This window comes from Callorhinus ursinus, unplaced genomic scaffold (assembly GCF_003265705.2).
Source record: "Callorhinus ursinus isolate GAN/ISIS: 27379988/994484 unplaced genomic scaffold, GSC_fseal_2.0 scaffold4, whole genome shotgun sequence".
NCBI classification, from domain to species: Eukaryota; Metazoa; Chordata; class Mammalia; order Carnivora; family Otariidae; genus Callorhinus; species Callorhinus ursinus.
The window spans coordinates 49,358,189-49,382,703 of NW_027397066.1; the positions used below are offsets into that span (position 1 = coordinate 49,358,189).

General features: G+C 34.5%; 1 protein-coding gene across 6 annotated transcripts in view; it reads left to right on the forward strand.

The window, feature by feature from the left end:
* The window catches only part of ADGRL3 (adhesion G protein-coupled receptor L3), a 790,703-nt gene that overhangs the window by 555,668 nt on the left and 210,520 nt on the right, over nucleotides 1-24,515 (forward strand). For all 6 annotated transcript variants that reach the window (XM_073891741.1, XM_073891740.1, XM_073891744.1 and 3 more), the window contains one exon: nucleotides 5,656-5,736. In XM_073891741.1, the coding sequence (XP_073747842.1) occupies nucleotides 5,656-5,736 (81 nt within the window). The remainder of the gene's footprint in view (nucleotides 1-5,655; nucleotides 5,737-24,515) is intronic.

Below are 24,515 nucleotides of genomic sequence, written 5' to 3' on the forward strand. Positions count from 1 at the left end.
AGTTATATGACTAATGGTTATGTGGTTAAAAAGTGGTGGAGTCCAGATATCAACACAGATAGTTTTGTTCCGAGGGCATGATCTTATCTGTTACGACAAACTGCCTTTAGTTTTTAGGCATAGCCTTATGGGGGAAAATGTATGTATTTCATAAATAAATAGTTCTCAAGCTTTTGAACCTCTCAACACACCTGAAAGATTATGTCCCACACACCTTGAAGATTATGGCCTATGAAAGAAGGCTTCAGAATTGAGAATGAGGGTGTGTTAGTTTTGCAGGCTAGCTGTAAAGCATCCCCTTTCTTACTGTCCACTGATACTCAGCTTGACAACTACCACCTTGATTTGACTTTTGAAAGTCACCAATTTCTCAAAATGTGTTTCCTCATTCTAAAATGTAGGTTGGGGACTATACCCTATCAAATGTCTTTCTCCCTCCAAATTCTGTGTTTCTACAGAATGTATTTCTGTGCTCTGTTGTGCAAGTAAAGTATTTTCAGTAGAACAAAAAAAAATATTTTTCTTGTACCTAATTCTAGTCAAGTCTTTCCTGTATTTGACCTTTAATAGAAATTGTGCAGGATTCTTCAATAAAATAGAAATTAGATGAAAGTCGAAAAAGAGATGGAAGATAAAAAAAATAATGGCTTTTCCAGAATGCATAACAGTCTTTGGGTTTTTGCTGTGGTGCTGAGTTCTGTTGACCACTACCCCCACCCTTAAAATTTCTACATCTTTGGCATACCTGACACTGGAGAGTCCACATATTTTCATTTTACAGTGTGAGCTGCTTTTTTTTTTTTTTTTTTTTTTTGGCTGGGTCATTTTTTTTTTTTGTTACTTTCACAATGTGGATGAACTATACAACTTCTGATTCAAATCCTGTTTTATCTATATCCACTGGGGGAGATTGGTCCCTTCCCAGGTTTTACAGTTATCTTAATATTAAGTATTTCAATCAGCTCTGACTTAACTACACTACCACCTATAAAAAAATAAACCAGTAAATAAAAAGAAAAAAACCCTGAAAAACATTTCCGTGATATTGGAACCCTTATGCACTACTAATGAGAAGTAAAAGGGTACAGCCTCTTTGGAAATCAGACTTCAAAAATTTACACATAGATTTACTATATGACCCACCAATTCCACTCTTAGGTATATATATTCAAGAAAAATGCAAACATGTCCACACAAAAATTTGTGCACAGAGGTTCATAAGAGCATTATTCATAATAATGGAAAAGTGAAAATGATTTCAAATGTCCATGAACTGATGAATGATTGAATAAAATGTAGTATGTCTATACGATGGAATATTATTTGACGACAAAAAGGAATGAAGTGCCAATTTATGCTACCACATGGGTGAGCCTTGAAAACAATATTGAATGAAAAAAGCTGATCACAAAAGACCACATATTTGTGTAATTCATTTATATGAAATGTTCAGAATAGGCAGATATATAGAGATGGAGAGTAAATGAGTGGTTGCTTAAGATAGGGATGAGTTGGGAGGAAATGAGGAGTGACTGATAAGAGGCTTGGGATTTCTTTTTGTAGCAATGAAAATGGTCTCAAACTGATTATGGTGGTGGTTGCACAACTCTGTGAATATACTGAAAACCACTGTATACTTTAAATGGGGGAATTGTCTGTATGTAAATTATATATCAATATAGATTTATCGCATAAACGTACATATATACACACATATGTGTGTGTATATATGACATCTTCACACAAATTTATCATTTTACCTAGACCTAAAATGAATGAAATCTCGTAAGCTACCCAACTATTTTTCTACTGCCATTGTTTTCCTTGACTCCTTAGCAATAAACCATGAGTTGTTTTTTTTTTTTTTCTTTCTCTCTCTCCCTTTTAATTCTTTTATGGAACCTATCATTCAGTATTGTTTATTCCTTTGGTGAATACTTTGTAGAAAATTAAGGTAAATTGACAGGTGAATAGCATCACCAGGAAACTCTGTCATCTAAATTTCATGTCCTATAAAATCAATTTTTAAAATTTAAATTATATAGCACAAAATAATTAAAAGAGTATATAGGTGAAACTTAATTTGGGAATATATTTCATATAAGAAACAAAGATCACAGAAAATAACTAAACTTTAGTATCAGTCAGTGTATCTAGCTCTAAGGAGCTGAGAAGGTCAAAGTCACTAACTAATAATTCCAACAATAGCCATCAAAAAAGTTCAGTGAAAGTTATTAAGAAAATCTTAATATTTCATCTAAATGGGGAAAATAGAATACTTAAACAATGAAATATTCTTATAACCAAAATATAAACAATTTCAAAAAATATTTAACTTGTTTAATGACAGTTCAAACAAGTGGAGATCCATTTAAAAGAAAATGAAGACAAAATATTTTAAATGTTTATCCTCCAAATTAATTTAAAGAATTAATGCAATTCTAATCAAAATCTCAGTATGATTTTTTGGCTTTAAAATCCAGGGGGAAAAAAGGAAGTAAAATTTGGCAGAAATAAACAAATCTGCATCTTTTTAATTTGGAAAAGTAAGGGAAAAATTGGAGCAGCACATCTCACACTTGGATATATAAAGCTTCTGTCATAAGGACCAGGAAAGTCTAGTGTAAGACAGGAGAGCATGGTGGCAAAGACAGTGATAAATGAGAGAGCAGGTATGCTCCCTGTCTAAAAGTATTCTAGTCCAATCTTTGAAAACAGTATGTGTTTGGTGGTTCAGTCCATTGAGCATCCCTCTCTTGTTTTTGGCTTAGGTCATGATCTCAGGTTCCTGAGATAGAGCCCTGCCTCAGGCTTTGAGCTCAGCAGGGAGTCTGCTGGAGATTCTCTCCCTCTCCCTCTCCCCCTCTCTCCCTGCCCCTCCCCTCCTTTCTCTCTTGGGAATCTTTAAAAAAATATAAAAATTTAAAAATAAAAAGTAAAATAAAAACAGTATACATTTGCCATACTTTTTATCCTCCTAAGCTCTTTTTGAACCGATCACATTTTTGGTTGAATATTATTCACCATAATGTCTAGAAGAATTATACATGGAAGTTATTTATGGTTTTAGACACACTTTGTTATTATTACCATTATCTTGCAGTAATTCTTAATGAGGGGGTGGATATTTGATAGTCATTGTTTTTTTTTTTTTCAAACTATAATTCTCCATGTTCTATAATGCTCTCCCTGATGAAGAGCATTTATCTCCCTGAGATTCATTGCCTTAGTTAACCGCAGATTAGAACAGGTTTTATTACCTCTTATGTGATTTTGTGGAGGCAAATGTGTGAGTACCACTGATCGAAAGTGAAGCAGAATTTTTTTTATGTATTTGATTAATGTAGTTAATCAACAGCAGCCTCCATGATTTCTAGTTTCTATTCTGTGGATCGGAAATCTCAGTCACCGAACTGAAATCTATCACTGCATTTCTGACATTCCTCTAAGACTGAGAGTCCCTGTCACTGTAGCTCTCCCTGCCACACCTCATCCGGCAGTTTGCTTGAGTTCTCATTGGAGAAGGAACGGACATTTTGACAAACCAAGTTCAGGACTTGACTGTCAATACCCTCATCCCATTCTGCTGCCTCTTTGATATCTCCAGTCCCCCTTAGGGACATACACACTGTGATCTCGTGCTACCTAAAGTATTCTGTTGAGCACTCTTGAAGTTATGTGCTTATCCCAAGAACAGAGGCAAATGTGACATTTGAGAGGACTTTTTACTTCAAACTAAATGTAAGGGTGACAGTTCCACAAGCAGTTACTTGTCAGAGTTTAATCACTAAAATCTATACACTTTTTTTCCCCCAGGTTTAGTATGCGGAGACCTTCTTTGAGAATAATACTCTGATATACTTGAAAACACTTCACATTTGGAGTCAAAATGCCCCTGGCCTTGCTATTTACTAGCTGCATGTGTTTGAGCAAGTTGCTCAGTCTCCTCTGCTTGTTTCTTTGATTTAAAAATATGAATATGTTGACATAACACCTACCTTTAAATCCCCGTAGTGACATGGTTGCGTAAATGGAGATGATGTATGTCTGAATGCATGTTAGTTATTATATGTGGCAAAAGTCCTGTTCCTTGATTAGACACAAAATCAATATTATTTTATATGCTGGGATTATTCGGAACCAATATAAAGTCAAAGATTATTATTTTCATTTACATAATCGATAAAGTTTCAAACCAGTTCATTTCTAATGACACAGGACCTTAAAAATAAAAAGTGATTTTGCAATCAAGTATGCTACATAGGTAAGCATCAGGTGTTTTCATAATTAAGATAGCCTAAAGTTTTTAATAAGTTGCATTACACATGGACTGCTACAAGGGCACAGTGACTGTGTTACTTCTTTCATAACAGTGCTTTTAGTATTCCACTGAAACATGGCCAGTGAATGCACAATATTCTTAGTTACCATTATGAGGGGCTCTGTATATTCCCATGTCTCCCCTGTGTCTGCTGTTAGCTAGAAAAAGGCTGGGAGCAACAACGAGTACTATCAACAGGGAGCCATATTAATTATTTGAAATGTGCCTCATAAGAGGAATCAGCAGAGTTTATTACAATTCAAATATTACTTGAAACGGGAAGGTTACTCTAACTGTTATCATAATCTATGTATCATTAACTTTCCTTGTTTAGGAAAAGAGATTAACAACCCTGTAAATTGCTCTAGTAAATGTGTAAAATATAACGGCATATTCCCATTATAGAAAGAAATTGGTGGGTCCTCTGCTTCTACCCAAACCTTTTTTTTTAGAAATAGTTTGAAAAAGTAGCTTTAGAAATTGAACTGACTCTGTGATTATGCCTTCTTGCCTTGAAATTCTAATTGCTTACTGAATTATCAGTATACAAACTATAGCTACTTTGAACATTAGAATTTTGTTTGTTTGTAAGCTAGCAGTTTTTCCAATCAGCACCTTGGCCTTCACATCAGCGCCTTAACTCATAAAACAGAAAGTATGTTACAAACTATGTGAGAACCAAAGAATGTTTTGCAAGGAATAGAAAATGAATTCATCTACCTACTTTCTATATCCTGGCTAGTTATTGTTTTTCCATAAAATACACTGAGCAGGAAGGAGTAGTTTTCTATTCAAATAATAGAAATAAATTATAAAAAGTAAAAAAAAAATAACCAAAGTTATAAAGTTATTTAAGTAAGTGCTACCCGAGTTTATTTAACATTGATGCCAGTCTGCAGACTGCATGTTACTGGTCTGGGACAATGAAATAAGTGCATAAATTGAGAATAAGTGTTTAGAAACACTTTAGCAAATTGATAGAGTGCTTGTTGGTTTAATCTAACAGTAAAAAATGTGGACTTACATTGTTTATGTCTTTTTTTCTTCCATTTTATTTTTCTTGTAAGTCATTTTCATTGTATTTTTAAAAGTGTCATTCTACAATAAATGTATAATTTAATGAAAAAAAAATAGGCAGTTTTAAGAAGGACTGATTTAATTGTTTGATGTTTGGATGATGCATAATGCTCCTGTGTTTGAATAGCTCTGTCTACGTGGTATGATGACAGTTAATTCAGTGTGAAGAAAGATAATATGACATCATAAAAACAAACAAAAAGGTATAAAAAGACAAAACTGCAATGTCTGCTTAACATTTACTTTTGGGTCCACAGGGCAGGCACATCATGGACAGGTGTCCTACATCTCTCCACCTATTCACCTTGACTCTGAGCTAGAGAGACCCCCTGTTAGAGGTGAGTTTATTATTATTATTATTATCATTACTACTACTATTTAAAGAAAAAGAAAGTGTATTCATTATTTTTGATGAAGACAATTAAAATGCAGATAGTTGTAAATATGTATTTTACAATGCAGTGCCTGTTTAAAAAGCGGGGAGGGGGTTATAAGTGTACAAGGAATCTGATAACGAAAGAAGAAATTTTATTTATAAACTAAAATATGAAATACTGTTCTGAGAAATATTTGTAAAACAAAATAAGAAATAGGGATACGTAGTAATTCAACTACTGGAGGACTATTTGAAAACCAACTTAGATTCAGAAAATTACCAGATAACCATTACATTTTATTAGAATTTTCTTCTTCTACTATCCTTTTTTAAAATAAATTAATATAATTTAAACGAAGTCATATTGACAGACATTTCATTTCAAAGTGATATTTTATATTTTCTTTTTAAAGTCGTTTTAGTGTTAATATGATTAGTTTTAAAAATATATAAATTAAAATTATGACTTAAATTGATGCCATCTGTTTAAAGATTTTTTAAAATAGTCATACAAAATAAAAATTAAAAGTAACATTTATTTTTCTGTAATTGACAGAATTTGTCTTTCCACTTTTAAAAAGATACTTATTATTTTCAAAATGTATTATAATGTTTAAAGCTGACTTGGCTGAAGTTAGATGTTTAGTAGGTAGTAAGCTGGTTGGTTTTGCATGGGAGGAAACTCAGTCAGTTCTTGGTAGTCACCTTAATGTTGTCTGGGATGATGGTCACATGGTTCTCATCATCCAGCAGTCTCGCACAGGCTCATTCCTATTGTGACAGAATTCCCAACAATAGGTAGACAAGTCCTAAAGCTCAAATATTTTTCAATACTCTGCTTGTGTCCTGTTTGCTGTGTCTCATTGGCCAAAGCAAGTCACATAGCCAATCCCAGACTTAAAAAGGGAGAAAATGACTCTTATTGCTTGATTGAGGAACCAAAATCCAAAAGACCATGGATACAGATAAGAGGGGAATTGGGTCATTTCAAACTACCATAGCAAGGCAGAAAAGGGTAAAATGAAGTGAGCCAAAAATTGACTGATAAAATAAAGGAATTTAAAGCCAATTAAACTTGGGAGTTCCAGACCTATTTTATCATTGGTTTCCTCAACTAGTACACAGAAGATCAGATATAGGAACTTCACAGCATCTTTGTGAGGTTTAGGGATAATACAGAATAGAATCTGGCATCTGGTAGGCCCTAGATATAATGTGGCTATCCCTATGTACTTTTGGGCTCACTGCTGTGGCATAGGGAAGAAAATTAGACTTTGAAGCCAGGCAGACCTGAATGACCTTAGGCAGCTTCTTTCTGCCATCTGTAAATCAAGGATAATAACATCACCCCAGCAAGTGTATTAGGATAATTATGTAAAATAATAAGTGCCAAGTTCCTGGCAAATACGTGACATGAACTAGACCCTAAAGAGTTAGAAGGTAGGTAGGCATTATTAAAAGCTCCACTTTAAAATGGCACCATCCTGGTCAGAATAGTGATGGTATTGACCTGGTAAAGAATGAATTACTAGAATCCAGCAGTCATCTCTGTTTGATATTGGCCTCAAATGGTCCTCTCTACCTTAGAATGATTGTCTTGATAACTTCTAGTTTTCATAGCATTCCTCTGTATACATTGACCCAGAGCTCTTCCTAAACTGCTCCGTGATTAACACAATTGCAGTTAGAGTTACTAGCTCATGTGCCATAATTCTGCAACATTCAGAGAACAGTTAAAAAGGTAAAAAAAGAGGTCTGTATAAATTATCATTACATTGAAAAAAATCTTTTGCTTTTTTTATTAAAATTATCTAAAATTCATTTAAAAATAAATATTGGAAATGGGATAGAGTTGGCATAATAATAGCATTACTCTGGAACCACAGAGTATTTCCTTTCAACTTTCAGCTGTCACCTCTCATCTTCATTTGCTATTTTTAATTATACAGAATACGGCTGTTGATACTTATATGCAGATGAACTCTACATATGTCTAATCTATATCTATAAACAGAATTTCTTATGTATGTTATAGGTTTTTATATGAATTATAAAATAATACATCAGGTTCTTTAAATAAAATGGAATTCTAGCTCCAATAATTGCGATTTTTTTTGTGAGATATAGAACAATATCCTTTGAACTCCCTAAAAATTAACATTAGCTAACCAATTTAGCTTTCCTTTTTCTATTTTTCTACTATAATTATATACATATTGAGAATATGAAACATTTATCAAGATATTACTGTCTCTCTATATTCTCTCTCTGCATATATTCTCTTACTTTCCCTTTCTATACCAATTTCTACTAGTCTACATGCATGTTAATGTTTTAGGAATTACTGCTTCACATATTAATTCCTTATGTATTTTATAGACCTGTATTTTTATAGGAATATCATATTTAATTTTCTGACATTCATCAAGGTAACAATACAAAATGACAATGTTTAAAATGTATCAATATAGTTATCAATATTAGCACAGGGAACTTATTGATAGAAATATTAACTGTTTAAAATACAGTAACATATCAGATTGCTTCAGATATTTTGCCATTTTATTCTGTTCTCATCTGAAATATTTTGGATTAGTTGGTACTTTTATACACACCTATATATATATGTATGTGTGTGTGTGTATATATATATATATATATATATATATATATATAGTGATTGTGCTTTGCATATTTGAGATAGTGAACTAATTATTGGTAACTTTGGAATTGTGTTGTAAAACTCTATTCTGAAAAATAATTAAGTAAGCATATCTCAAAAAATTACATTATTTATCACATTTTCTTTTTTCCCCCCTCAAGTTCTATATCACCTATGAATCATGATTTTAATCCACATGCCACTATTCTCCCTCCTTTCAATTGTCTTGATTTCTTTCACTTCTCTTTCATTTTTTAAGGAAAAAATATGACATTGATGCATTTGTTTGTCATAATGTTTCTTATTTAATATTGTGCATTTTAATTCTGACCAACATGATCTTAGTAACCATATGGAAAATGTAGTAGCAGGTTACCAAATAGCCTTGAATAAAATATTGTGATCTGCATTTCAAAGTAGCAGCAGTTTATAAATTCTGTAGAGGGGCGCCTGAGTGGCTGAGTCGTTAAGTGTCTGCCTTCGGCTCAGGTCATGATCCCAGGGTCCTGGGATCCAGCCCCGCGTCGGGCTCCCTGCTCAGCAGGAAGCCTGCTTCTGCCTCTCCCACTCCCCCTGCTTGTGTTCCCTCTCTTGCTTGCTGTCTCTCTCTCTCTGTGTCAAAATAAATAAATAAAATCTTAAAAAAAATAAAAAAATAAAAATATAAATTCTGTAGAGCTTAGCCACTGATGAGCAAATTTGAGAGATTCTATTCTTTAAATCTAATGTGATCATACATAGCATTTGGTTACAGAATTTATGCCTGTGATAGCTTTATATGCATTCTTCAATTTACAGATTTTATTACTGAATAGGGGTGTAAATTCCAATAGTTTAGTAGTGCATTAATGTCACAATACATTACAAGATAATTAACCAGAGCTGCCACTATAAATAGAAAAAAAGCCACAGCCCTCACTATAAACTACTCAATAAAAATAAGATCCTGAATCAGCATTTGCCATTATAGTAATTTTTCTTGCCATATGTCTCATTAATCAGGACTTAAAAAAATAGCTTCATCTAGAAACAATATTATTTTTAAACCTTTCATTATTAAAACAAGTTTGTTATAATTTTCTAGTTAATTTAATGGGATTGATTATATATTTTTATGCAAATATGCTCTACATGCTTTTGAGACATATTTCCCCATTTTTTTATATTATAATTGGAAATGAAAAACTACTTTGGTAGTTTTGTAGCAGATTTGTAAATAAGCACATTGGAGTTCTTAGCAGAACTCATTAAGAGTTGTAGTTCTGAAGGTCATGTGTTCTCACCAACTATTCTTTCTTCCTGACCTTTATTTTCCTCCTAACTACTCAAACGCAAAACCCCTTACCCCCAGAGTTATGTCTACATTACAAGCAGACTGACTCAAAGAAGGTGGTTGGGTGGGAGTTTGTGTTGGAAGCTGAATCAGAATCCTAAGCAGAAGTATATATTATTTGAGACTCAAATACATCAACTGAGGCATGCCCTTGAGTTGAGACTGTATTGTTTTGTTATTGGTGTTGTTTTGCTTCATTGTTTTCCTGTACAATTTTGTGACGGCCTTAGCAATTATAGAACCCAACCTAGGAATCCTTTATAACATCACTGGCAATTCAAGTTAGATAAATTCCTGTCAATAACCCAGAAAAAAAAAAAGTTCTCTTCTGAAGAATGTCCTCCATTTATATTACTAAAAATGGTATTTATAATGTTCTGTATAAACAGTTTGACAGTTACCAATACTCTCCACCTTCCAATGTAGTAAACCACTAGTAGTAATGCTGGGGAAAACAGTTTGTATTTATTTTGTATAATTTTTCTTTAGGTAAGATCTTATATTTAATTAGAAGTCTAATGCTAAATACTAATTTATGCATTTGCTAATTTGTTGACAGTTACAAATACTCTGAAAAAAAAGCTAAAATATTTGGGCACACTTGAAAAATTACATTTATTTTTTAGGTCTTTTTTTATTTGCTATAATAAACTGAGTAATATAAATATGGTTCAATTGGCACATAATCAATGAAGTAGAATAATGCCAAGCATTAAGTTTTATGTGCAAATTGAGTTACATTCAGCAAATCCACATTGAAAATATTTTTTAAAGTTCAAAATAAACAGATGGTCCTGCCTGGTGCATCTATATTAAAAATAGGCTATAGCCAAAGATTTAGCCTCACAAATTAGAGACACTAGCACATCATACTATCTAGTGGAATGTAAAAACATTTGAAATTGATGAAAATAAAATAAGAACAAGACATCTGGCATTCTTATTGAGGAGTCTCCAGGCCTGTTTTTTAGTATTCTATGGTGTTATTTTTCTAACTTATCTTGAGTGCAGACATTATATGGTAGAACATAATTTCCTAGTTTTATCCACCCTTAACTCAAGGGAATAAAAATGAAACTTGCATATAACAGATTACTTTGTTACATGTTAAATAAACACACTTTTTCTACACTTATAAATGCCAAACATTTTTTTTTACTGTGTTTAAAGTACACTGTGAACACCTACAAGATAGAGCTTGTTCATATTAATGGTAAATATCATTCCCATTTATTAAGTATGTATCTTGTGTCAGACACAGGAAAAAGTATTTTATATGCATTGTCTCATTTCATTTTACAAGGATCCTATCACTTTTTCATTCAGACTTACTGGTCATCATCATTGTATTTCTAGCGTTAGGCATACTACTATATAGTAATACTTGAAATTAGGTTGGATTTAATTGGAGTTAAATCCTAAACTTAATGGTAAAATATACTTTTTATTCAGTATTATTAAGAATAAGTATGAAGGCTTTGTAAATTATAACATACTTTACAAATATAAGTCATTGTTTAAAAGCCAACATTTATCATTTGAAATAATTTAGCACAATCCTACAGGCCCCTTGTGGTATATAATTCATATGTTGAGAATAATTTTTCCAGAAAGTAGCGTGATCTGGTAGTTTTTTACAATAGGTTCTTGGTCATCTAGTCCTGATAGTCTCTCAGTCAGCCTGAAAGAAAAGGGAGACAGAGTTTGTTTGAATTCTACTTCTACATTGGCTCATAGAATGATATTCTTAGTACTTAGAGGACATTAAATAGAGACTTGCTACTATTGTGATCTGAACAACCTCTTTCAGGTTCAGTGTAGCTGATGGTAGGTCCAGTGATAATGATCCTTGACTTGAATGACATTTCCTCCATGGAGCCTGTTGCTCAAGGCAAGGGAAAGTCTCTGGAACTAGGATGGGTCTAAGCAGCTATGACCAGGGTTCAGTTCTTTAAACTTCATACCTCCCCACCCAACCCCCATTCCTAGCACCCCCTGCCCTCCAAAGATTGCTCACTGGCCCAGCTCTCCTAAGATTGCTCCTTTAAGTTCCAGGACTGACTGCTCTTTGTTTTTCTTGGCTTTTATTCTCATTTGGAAAGATGGGAGTGTAGCTGCTTTATCTTGTTCAGAGAGAAAACATTTAGCATTTTTTGAATGTCACAAGTTTTTATAGCAAGCTATTGCTAGTTAGTAATAATAATGATAGTAATAATAATATAATAGTTAACATTTATCTTTAAATCATACATTCAAACTGAAAATTACCCACATGACCCCCTCTCTCCCAATTACCATAGAAAATCAATCATAATATTCTTCTGAATATTCTAATAGATACATACTTTTTGAGTGGACATGGTATGAACATTTAATATTTACAATTAACATTTGTTCCTGGCTCTATTCGAAGCACATGATATGGATTACTAATTTCATTAATTTCCTGAATCCCATGAAGCAGGTAGTATTATTATTGTAATTTTGTGAATAAAAAATTTGAGCCATTGAAAGATTCTTTAACTTCATAAAGGTCAGATTAAGTATTACACATTGAACCCAGGAGTCAAACCCAGGCATCTATAAAAATTCTACTCTGTCAGTTTTATATTTATACAGTAGGAATCATGATTTAATTTCTAAAACAACATACTATATAGCAAGTAATTAGTAATGAAACATATTATGAACAAGGGATCGGAAGATCTAACTATCCGTAGTACAGTATTTTAAAGAAAATTCCTCACCATCTCTATTAGTCATCTTAAGAAAACAATAGGGCACAAGTAGTGTGAACACTTTACTACTTAGTACCCAGTGACCAATAAGATTTTTGTGTATCCATGTGACATCCATCCATGTGTCTTCTTCCATAAAATAGAATATCTTTGTTGTATTGTTAACACTGTTACTTTTTACTCTTTTCATAAAATAGCTTACTGTTTCTCTCAAAAGAAGCATCCATAAAAAAAGAAGTCAGGCATTATGATAAAATACCCTATTTTTGTAGTTTTCAATATCCTCTCCCACAAATGATTATTATTTGTGTAATCACCAGAAAATAATTTTATACCAGTATACTAAAAATTAATTATCTTATTGCCTGGAAGAGACAGCTAGCTGATAGTTGTGTTGACTGCTACTACCAAAGCCTGGGGTGGAGGAGGTTTTGACTTCCAAATGGAATAATCACCCTTGTCCCCGCCTACTGAATACTCACAGCTGCGAAGTTCCGATTCTTTGGTGTAGTCACACACATATGCACTCATGCACACTCATGCCCTCAGGAGTATCTTCTTTAATTATTCTTACTTGGCAATAGATTTAAAAGACAGCATGGTAAAATTCATATATGTTAAATCCTTAAATTTTAAAATATCTTTTGCTCTTAGAGTCAATTGCCTAAGATTAGATAAAGATCTCTTTTCTCCAAAAATACATTTATATACCTTGACAGGAAGGACAGGAAGCTTTGGGACTGTTACAGACATAACATTCACTTACATATCACTACTTGGTGAATGAGGATCTTGTTCCCCCAGCTGCTAAAAAGCATATTCTTCTCTATGGGAAGTGTTGACTTTGGCAATTATTCATCCTATAACACCCCAAACAGTATTACCTTCACACTAAGAGGCACTTAACTCCTTCAATGTGTACTAAGAAGCAATTTTTTCTTTGTTCGTGTATCTCTGGATCTAGCAATTACTACCAGTACTTAAGAGTCCAGCAAAACAAAACAAAACAAAACAAAACAAAAAAAACCCAAAAAACAAAAAAAAACAGTTTCCTTCACTGGAGCAGGTGCTCCTGTTTTTTGGCATCACATTCTCCTAGATGGAGTCACATGGAAGTATGCAGCTTAAATGCTAATACTGGCATTTAATCTGCTAACCCCACCCCAGGTGGCTAACTATATGATCATGGAAAAACCTCATCGCCACAACAACAACCTGTTTCCCAAATTTGTTTAAGGATCAAATACCAAATATAATATATATGAAAGTGCTTTATACCTTATAAAATGCTGTGTAAATATTGCTTAGTATAATTTAGCAGCAGTCTTTATTGTTCTAGTTTAAGACTCAGTGTAGCTCATACATGGTAAGATCAAGAAGGTAAGTCCTTAAGAGAGTTTACAATGTTCTTATACTCCTAAAATCATACCGGCTTAATTATAATACAGTTTTATATTAAAAATAACCAATTTTTTTTTCTGTGAATGCCTATGCATTTAATTTCAAACATGTATCAAACAATAAAACTATAGATCAGCTCGTTTTTCTGTGGTCTTTTGAAAGACTAACTTTCAGTCAGTGTTGAACAAGTATTTTCTATGTGATTGCATCTTACACATGAGTCAGATTCTAAAGTTAGCGAGCGAGGTCAAAAAACAAAAACGAAAACAAAGCCCACCTTCAGAAATCCTCTAAATTATCCTCAAAATACAATATATCCAACAGTGAGTTATTCCTCAATATCAGAAAATGTGAATATAGAAATACCTAAAACCTCTTTTGGCTGTGGTGATACCTGTTTGATGAACAGTGTGGGGAAACATAGAACTGAAGAAACACTGCCCCTGTCATCCTTTCTCTCTGGGCCATGTGCTCATTGATTAAAATGCCAAGTGAAATTGTTCCCTAAATGCTTTATGAATGTATGTGGTTGAATTTAAGTCAAGTCAGTTTTGCTGTGACAGTACTATACTGAATGCCAACTATTTGCCATGCACTTTACAGGGTACTGGCCATACAGTGATGCACAGGAGAGGAAAGATGTTTGTCCTCAGGGGCTTTACCTTGTATTGGAGGAAGTCAGCAACAGATCAATTATATATTACATAAACAAGATTATGAATTGGGTTATGGTTAGAGGTATAAAGAAGATATGTAAGGTGGATGGTCAAGAAAAACCACTCTAGGGGAGCCTGGGTGTCTCAGTTGGTTAAACATCTGCCTTTGGCTCAGTAAATGATCACAGGGTCCTGGGATAGAGCCCCATGGTGGGCTTCCTGCTTGCAGGGAACCTGTTCTCCCTTTCTTCCCTGCTCATGCTCTCTCTCGCTATCTCTCTCTCCCCCCCTCTCAAATAAATAAATAAAAAAACAAAAAACAAAAAAAACTCTAGGGAGGTGACTCTTGAGCTGCACTGTGAAGAATGAAGGTGAGTTGTGTATTGAGTTGTATCTGTTCTTTATATATTTTGGATACTAACCCTTTATGAGATATGACATTTGAAAATATCTTCTCCCATTCAGCAGGTTGCCTTTTAGTTTTGTTGATTGTTTCTTTCACTGTGCAGAAACTTTTTATTTTGATGTAGTTCCAATAATTTATTTTTGTTTTTATTTCCTTTTCCTCAGGAGACCTAGCTAGAAAAATGTTGCTACAGGCTGTGTCAAAAAGATTACTGTCTGTGCTCTCTTTAAGGATTTTTAAGGTATCAGGTCTCACATTTAGGACTTTAATCCATTTTGAGTTTATTTTTCTGTATGGTGAAAGAAAGTTTTCCAGTTTCATTGTTTTACATGTGACTGTCCAGTTTTCCCAACATCATTTGTTGAAGAGACTACCTTTTTCTCATTGTACATTCATTCCTCCTTCGTCAAAGATTAATTGACCATATAATTGTAGGTTTATTTCTGGGTTTTCTGTTCTACTTCATTGATCTATGTATCTGTTTTTATGTCAGTACCATGTTGTTTTAATTAACTGCCACCTTGTAATATAACAATATCTGGAATTGTGATACCTCCAGTTTTATTTTTCTTTTTCAAGATTGCTTTGGTTATTCACGGTTTTCTGTGGTTCCATACAAATTTTAGGATTATTTGTTCTAGTTTTGTGAAAAATGCTTTTGGTATTGTGATAAGGTTAGCAATAAATCTGTAGATTGCTTTGGGTAGTATATACATTTTAACGATATTCATTCTTCTATCCCATGAGCATGGAATGTCTTTCCATTTCTTTGCATTGCCTTCATCAGTGTTTTATAGTTTTCAGAATACAGGTCCCTTACATCTTTGGTTAAGTTCATTCCTAGATATTTTATTGATTTGGTACAATTATAAATGAGATTGTTTTCTTTTCTTAAGATGTATTTATTTATTTTGAGGTGGGGGAGGGGCAGAGGGAGAGGGAGTGAGAATCCCAAGTAGACACCGTGCAGATCATGGAGCCTGATGTGGGGCTCGATCTCACAACCCTGAGATCACGAGCTGAGCTGAAAGCAAGAGTTGGATGCTTAACCCACTGAGCCACCCAGACACCAGATTATTTTCTTAATTTCAATTTCTGCTGCTTCATTGTTAGTGTATAGGAGTGCAACAGATTTCTGTACATAGGTTTTATACCCCATGACTTTAACTGAATTCATTTATCAGTTCTAGTGTTTTTTGGTGGAGTCTCAGGATTTTCTATGTATAGTATTATGTCATCTGCAAATAGAGTTTTACTTCTTCCTTATTAATTTGGATGCTTTTTATTTATGTTATCTAACTGCTGTGGCTAGGCCTTTTGGTACTATGTTGAATAAACATGGTGAGAGTAGACATCCTTGTTTTGTTCCTGATATTAGGCAAAAAGCTCTCAGTTTTTTTTTACTGTTGACTATGATGTTGGCTGTGGGTTTTTCATATAAGGCTATTATTATGTTGAGGTATGTTCCCTCTAGACCTACTTTGCAAAGGGTTTTTATCATGAATGGATGTTGTACTTTGTCAAATGTTTTTTCTACATCTATTGGAATGATCGTATGGTTTTTGCCCTTTTTCTTACTGATGTGACATAATCATGTTGATTGTTTTGTGAATATTAAACCACCTGTGCATCCTGGGAATTAATTCCACTTGATCATGGTGTACAATTTTTTTGTGTGTATTGTTGGATTTGGTTTGCTAATATATTGTTGAGGACTTTTGTATCTATGTTCATGAGAAATATTGGCCTCTAGTTCTCTTTTTGTAGTGTCTTTATCTTTTTGTATCAGGGTGATGTTGGCCTCATAGAATGAATTTGGAAGTTTTCCTTCCTCTTGTATTTTTTTGGAATATTTTGAGGAGAAAAAGTATTAACTCTTCTTTAAATAATAAAAATTAGGCTCGGGTCATGATCTCACAGGGAGCCCTCTTCTCCCTCTCCCTCTGCTCCTTCCTGCCCTGCTCATGCTCTCTTAAATAAATAAATAAATAAATAAATAAATAAATAAATAAATAAATAAAAATCTTTAACTCTTCTTCAAATGTTTGGTAGAATTTGCCTGTGAATCATTCTGGTCCTAGACTTTTTGGGAGTTTTTTGATTACTGATTCAATTTCATTGCTGGTAATCAGTCTGTTCATATTTTCTATTTTTCCTGCTTTCATTTTGGTGGGTTATGTGTCTAGGAATTTAACCATTTCTTCTATGTTGTGCAATTTGTTGGCATGTAGATTTTCATAGTATTCTGTTAAAATTGTTTCTATTTCTGTGATGTTGGTTGTTATTTCTCCTCTTTCATTAGAGATTTTGTTTATTTAGTTCCTATGTTCAAATAATTTAGTTTAAAAATGGACAGAACACATGAATAGACATTTCTCCAAAGAAGACATACAGATATCCAAGAGGTATATGAAAAGATGTCCAACATCACTTAACATCAGGGAAATGCAAATCAAAACTACAATGAGATATCACCTCATACCTGTCAGATTGACTAAAATCAAAAACACAAGAAACAAGTCTTGGCAAGGATATGGAGAAAAAGGAACCCTCTTGTACTGTTGGTGGGAATATATATATAATATCTACAAAATGGACTATTATTCAGCCATAAGAAAAGAATGAAATCTTGCCATTTGCAGTAACATGGATAGAGCTCAGTATAATGCTAAGGAAATAAGTCAGAAAAAGACAAATACCATATGATCTCACTCTTTGTGGAATTTAAGAAACAAAACAAGTGAGCAAAGGAGAAAAAGAGAGAGACAAACCAAGAAACAGACTCTTTTTTTTTTTTAGATTTTATTTATTTGAAAGAGAGAGAGAGAATGAGTGATGGGGAGGGGCAGAAGGAGAGAGAGAGAGAGAGAAAGAGAGAGAGAGAGAAGCAGACTCCTTGCTGAGCAGGAAGCCCAATGTGGGGCTCCATTCCAGGGTCTGAAGATCATGACCTGAGCTGAAGGCAGCCTCTCAACTGACTGAGCCACCCAGGTGCCCCAAGAAACAGACTCTTTAGTATAGAAAACAGAATGATAGTTACCAGAGAGGAGGTGGGTGGGGGGATGGGTGAAATAAGGGATGGGGAGGAAAGATACACTTACCGTGATGAATAAAATAAAATACAATAAAATGATTTTAAAAACCACATAAATGGACATGATACTTTCCGGAACAAAGTGAGATAGGGAACTAAGGATATAGGCAGAGTACTTATATAGGACTCAGATCAGGCAGTCTTTTTTTTTTTTTCAAGGAAAAAACAGAGATGGACAAGTATTACAGCAATAAAAACAGATTTTTTTTTCCCCCAGGAGTATTGCAATAGGGAAAAAGAGCAGTATAGAATGGGCATCAACTCCAAGCATAGCATGGACAAGTGGGAATGTATAGCCAAGGAACAGAGTGGGAGGTCACTGGATGGAAAGTTACTAAGAGGAAATGTCAGGGGGATTCTGGAATCAACTTGATGGGATTCTTGCAGAAGACAAGCCAGAGTGATCAGACATCACCGAGGGGGTGGTAGAGGATGAGAAACCTGATCAGATACAGAGGGCGATCAGATATGGAGCATGGGGGGTTATGGCTAAAATGATTTAGTAGGTAGTTTTCCTTGCTATACCTGGATTTTACACAAGTGTAGAGATGGTCCTAAGAGAAGGTTCAGGAGCCTAATTAAAGTTTGGTCAAGCAAAGAGTCTTTGCCAGCCTAGTAAGCCCTGAAAAGAGTTGAGGTTTTAAGAGCTATGAAGGTTTTAAAAGCCCCTGAAGAGTTTTTACACAGAATACTACATAATCTGATTTCGATTTTTAAAAGATGACTCTGGTGAAGAATGGCTTAGAGAGAGGTAAATCCAATCATCTAAGTATGGCCTTTCCTTAAAATTTCATTTACAGAATTCTCTCTTGCCACTTAAATTCTCTGAAGATTCTCTTCCCTCTAGCTCCTCCATTTTCCACATTACTAGCTTCTGGGTAATGTGTGACTTCTCATCTCTGAGTCAGAAATAGCTGACGGATTTGGAAACAGGCAAATTTAGATTGCTGTGGGAACAAGTGCTGAGCCCTTTGGAAGCAGAAGCTGAGAGGACACACGCCTGGAGTCCACTCAGTGCCCAGGGGAGGGGTTACAGTGCCTACAGGGAGGAAGAGCATTTCCTAACACATAACCAATGAAAAGACTGCATTTGCTCCACCCTTAAGGATCGAATTCTCAAGCTACACACAAAATATTGATTCTGTTATAATAGGCATTGTTTGAGGTTCTTGGCTGGTGATTGTGAGGCTGTTCAGCTGTTGGTGAGGTTGGTCTGTATTGCCTCTGGAACTGGCCAAGGCTTCAGTGTCTGTCCACCATTGATATGGTATGAACTGAGAAAGAAACTGGCAAGAAGGCTTGTGGCTCAGATTGTAATAGACCTCTGTGGACTAAGCCTAGCAATTCTAAGTATACTATCTATAGACATCGGGGAAACTACAAAGGACTTCAGGCATGAAAGGCAGTAAGCAACTATTTTGCATTGAAATGTTGATTGAAATGCTTAGGATGGATTGGGAGCGGAGAGAATTAATAAGTTATTTCAAAAAAGCTTTCTTGAAAGTGCAAACTAAAAGACAGTAGCAAGGGGAATAAAAGAGACATGATGGATTCATAGATATTGTAGTTAAAACATAAGACTTGGGGCACCTGGGTGGCTCAGTCAGTTAAGTGGTTAAGCATCTGCCTTTGGCTCAGGTCATGATCCTGGGCTCCTGAGATCGACTCCCACATTGGGCTCCCTGCTCAGCGGGGAGTCTGCTTCCCTCTCTCTCCTTCTGCCCCTGCTCATGATCTATCTCTCTCACGCTCTCTCTCTCTCAAATAAATAAACTCTTAAAAACAAAACAAAACAAAAACAAAAACATAAGATTTGGTGATTGGATATGAGAGAGAAATAAGAGATAATTATTGGATTTCTAATTTGGATAATTTGGGTGGATATTGATAGTGTTCTGGAAGACAAGGGTAGTTCATGTTCGAACTGAAGATCACCTATTATTAATTTTTGGAAAATACATGTAACATGAAATGTGATTGGAAATTGTTTCCTTTCAGTCTATGGGAGATGTAAAAAAATAATTTCAAGGGTATCTGAGACCTTTAGCTTTTTACAAGTAATTGAATTGGCCCTTTGGTCACCAGGTGGTTAGTTATCACCAGATGTAATTTATTTAGAAAAGTACGACTAGTGGATTTATGTGATACTGAGTCTGATAAAGTTCTTTCCTGGAACCTGAAACGCATGCCTGCCAGACTTTATTTAGGTTTTAATGAATGAATAAATGAAGCCAAGGCCATAGAGTGAAAACCACCTGTGGTTACCAAATGGTCCATGCCTTTCCTTTGTTTCACTATTTTGAACAATTGTACTTCTTCATTTCAAATGTGTGTGTTCATTTGAGAGGGGCGCCTTCAGGGCATACTTGTTTGTTGGTTAGATAAAACCATTCCTGAAGATAGAACACAGCACATACAGGCTGCTCAGCAAGCATATAAAACCCAGAATACCAGATGGAAAATGTCTTAGCCTTCTACTTGTGATTTCTTAAAGTTAAAAAAGAACGGGAGGTAAACATTCAAATTTTGCTTCCGTTTTCTTTTCTGTTATATAAAAATATGACAGTGATACCTTAGAGAAAACAGGTTTAGAAGCGAATCCTCAGAGTTGTAAAATCACCTCCCGCCCCAAGAAAAATTTGTGGTATTATTTTTCTTTATAAAATCTACCCAGCTAAAATATTTCTGATGAGTTTAAATGCATATGAACTACGGCTCTGGAGAATTTCTTAATTGAGTACTTCATTTTGCACTTTATTGAAATGTGTACTTGGAAAACATTGGTGAAATTTGCCATTTCCCACCTGGCTCCGGAGCCTGGACCATTTTCAGTGGCCTACACTTATGCAGCACTGATCTAAAGCAAATGCCACAGTAAAAGCTACCTCCCTGCCCCTTTTGTTGAACGTACCTAAGGTAAAAGGGAGAGCATAATATTTTATTAAAGCTCCAGCTATTTTCCTTTCTGTTCTCTTCCCTTTCCATCCCTACCACTCTGAAACTATGATGAGTGGTCATGCTTTTAACTTTGAAATATTTATAGGAAAAAGATTTGTTTTAAATGAGCAGATGGGTCAGTTCTAAGACAAGCTGCTATATTAATAAACATGTGTGGTGCTTTATCAGCAAAGGAGCCTATTTTGACATTTCTTCTGGATGATTTGTATAACCTATCAGTATCACACCTGGTGCAGGGACAATAAATGGGCACTTAATAGTCAAGCAGTGTGCGAACACCTTCCATTATAACTTCATTATGTCAGATATAATCATCTATTACTGAATGTCAGGCACTCAATTTATGATCAGTTGCCCTATGGAATTAGTGGCCATACGAATAAATGGCCCATTCATGTCACTTTTACTGTAAATTTCCTTCTCCTAATACTGGCCTCTTTTTCAAGCACATTTAAATAATTTGATATCCTTTTGGGATTTTAGAATACAAAACATTTTGTTTACATTTATCAAATTTGGGAAAAAAGGGCAAATGTGAATCACATATGGTATAAAATTTCACTGTGTTAATGTGCACATCTGTCCAAAATAATAGTGCAATTTTTTAGTTTCCTTTATTAAGGAACTTGAGTTTGATTTTGGTAAAGTGACAATGCTTTTGAGGAAAAAAAAAGAAAAACAAGATTTCTTCCTAGAGATCTGTTGTACAACAATGTGCATATGGTGGACAATGTTGTACTATACACTTAAAATTTGGTTAAGAGTAAATTTCATATGTGTTCTTTACCACAATTTAAAAAGGCTTCTCCAATGGACAGCATAAACAAGTATATATTCAACCTTGGCACTGTCAACAGGGCAATATGTACAGGAGAGAGAGTGAAAAGAAAAGAGAAGCTGAGGTTTATGAGAAGGAAGCTGAGGGAAATAAAAAGAGAGCCAAAGAACTACTACTTTGTAGGTTTTTTAAAACCAATGTTCTCTACTGTCATCTTTAGAATCTTCTGGTCCTTTTTTTTGAACTTGAGAACATACAGTCAGAACTTTTCTATGTCTATTTTCAAGATCACTCTTAGAGCTTCAAAGCTGTTCTTGTGAAATTCCTGTCTTAAATTATTACCTATGAAAAAAGTTCCCTTTGGAGATGTCTCAACTGCTATCTAATGATATTAGCCCTGGAGTGGTGGTAAGACCAACTATTGGTCGGGGGCGGGGGTTGGGGGGGACTCTCAAAGACTATTAAATAATCAATAAAACTATTGGACCTACCAGATTAGAAAGAAAGTAAATGTTATAGGCAGGAGAATATTAATGGACTGATAATAGTTTGGATGGTATGAAATTGAATCTACATTTACTACCAACACCATAGTAGGATTGTTTTTTACCATCTAAAAGCCTGGAGCTACCAAAAAGAAGGTTCTCCCTGTATCATATTATGGACCTGGTTGTCTTTCACTCAGTTCTGGTGTTCAGTGCGTTGAATGGTGCCATTTGCACTGGAAACAACGTGGCAGAAGACTAACTTCTTCCTTGGAGTTTTTTTAGTTCTTTAAAGAAATCACACTTTTTGGAATGTTTGTCTTGCACTACTGAAAAAATGTCATCAAGAAGAAATAAGGGAAAGATGCTAGGTGGGAGATAACAGTGAGTGTATTCCTAATACCCTAAAGAATTTAAAAGCTCTGGTACTGTGAAAGAATGCAATTGCAAAGTCTGACTACAGTAATATATTTGTAATGGGCATGGACCTAACTGCCTCTAATTTCTTCTCTATCGATACCAGTGGTCAATAGACACATTCGTCTATAGACTATCCCATTGACTTGAATGACTGCAGAGCTCATTAAGATACTCAGGTTGTAGGAGATGATCTTTTAATCTTTAATCTTATGACCAACCCAAAAAATATTGTTCAAATTTATTTGGTGAAAAGTCTTAATCAGTCATGAAATGATTAAGACGGCCTCTTTTAGAGATCTGTAACCTTGGGCAAGTGTAACCAGAATCAGAGGGGAGCTGGCAGCAAGTCTCATTTGGCTAGCAAAATATTCCAAAACCTGCAGAGTAAGCCTCACATAGGAGTGCCCTGAGCCAATTCAAGCACTAGACACTGACTAGACCTCATTGCCTGATCTAAATTACCAGTCTGGTACTTGACAGGGAGGGATCTCTGGCAATTTACTCTCCTTTCTTCCATTATTTATATCTCACAGCTTCATTGGATCTGCCACATCAAATATCTAGCTTGGTCTTCCGAAACCTTATTGGAAAGCCTGTTTTTATAGTCACTTGACTGGTCCAGAATCATTGTTTTTCTCACCTTTCTGATCATCAGCGTTATGTAGAGCCACATATAGTTTCTGCAGTGTCTACAGGCAAGATCTTGAGTGTTTTGGTGTGCAAAGTAAAAACCATTAAGGAACATTACCATCTAGAAATTAAAAGAAAAAATATGCATTTATTTGTACCCTTATCCTCAAATTCATTTTATTTTTACTGGTTATGCCAAGGCTGAATTGAGAATAGAAGCATATATCATGTTGTATAAACAGTAGGAAAAATATGGGCTACACTGAGATTTTATGTTTAAAAACTAACATAATTCTTGCAAGGGCACTTGGTTCATGCTAAAAATGTGCAATGGTGAACACTGCCTTTTTGTTCTACCTATATTTATGGTCTTTAAAAACCATGCTAGTAGTATCAGTTATCATAGAAACTGAAATTGGGCATCACCCCTGCTAAGGGACAAAAGCAAATATACTTTTAAATATTTTAAGTGTTTATTAAGAAAAGAGAAAATGTTAATAAAAGTAAAAATCTTTAAAAAAATGTTTTTAATGAAACAGCACAGAGTGGAAAATACCATAGCAGTCATTTGTAATAGCAACGTGGAGGAAGCCTATGATCTAATTATATAGTTGACTCGTGAACAACATGGGGCTTAGGGCCACCAACCCCCCACACAGTTGAGAATCCATATATAACTTTTGACTCCCCCAACACTTAACTATTAATCACCTACTGTTGACCAGAAACCTTACCAATAATATTAACAGTTAACCCATATTTTATTTGTATATATTTTATATCCTCTTCCTACAATAAAGTAAGCTAGAGAAAAGAAAATGTGACTAAGAAAATTGTAAGAAAAATACATTTACAGTACTGTACTGTATCAAAAAAAAAAAACTGTGTAGAATAGACCTATGCTGTTCAGAATTGCGTTGTTCAAGGGGCAACTGTAATTTATTTAGGGTGTGTATGGTCACAATGAAAAGACTATAAATATTGATATTTGAACACTAACCATCCAATAAGATGTTTGATGAATTTAATAGAAAACTTTGAGATATAGCATCTATTTTAAGCTATAGGGCAACTAAATGTAAATTGCTTTCACTTCAGCAAGAAATGGAATAATTCTAAAATGTAAGCAGCTTTCTTTTCCCTCTTGGGTATAATTAGAACCATTATTAAATCAGATCCA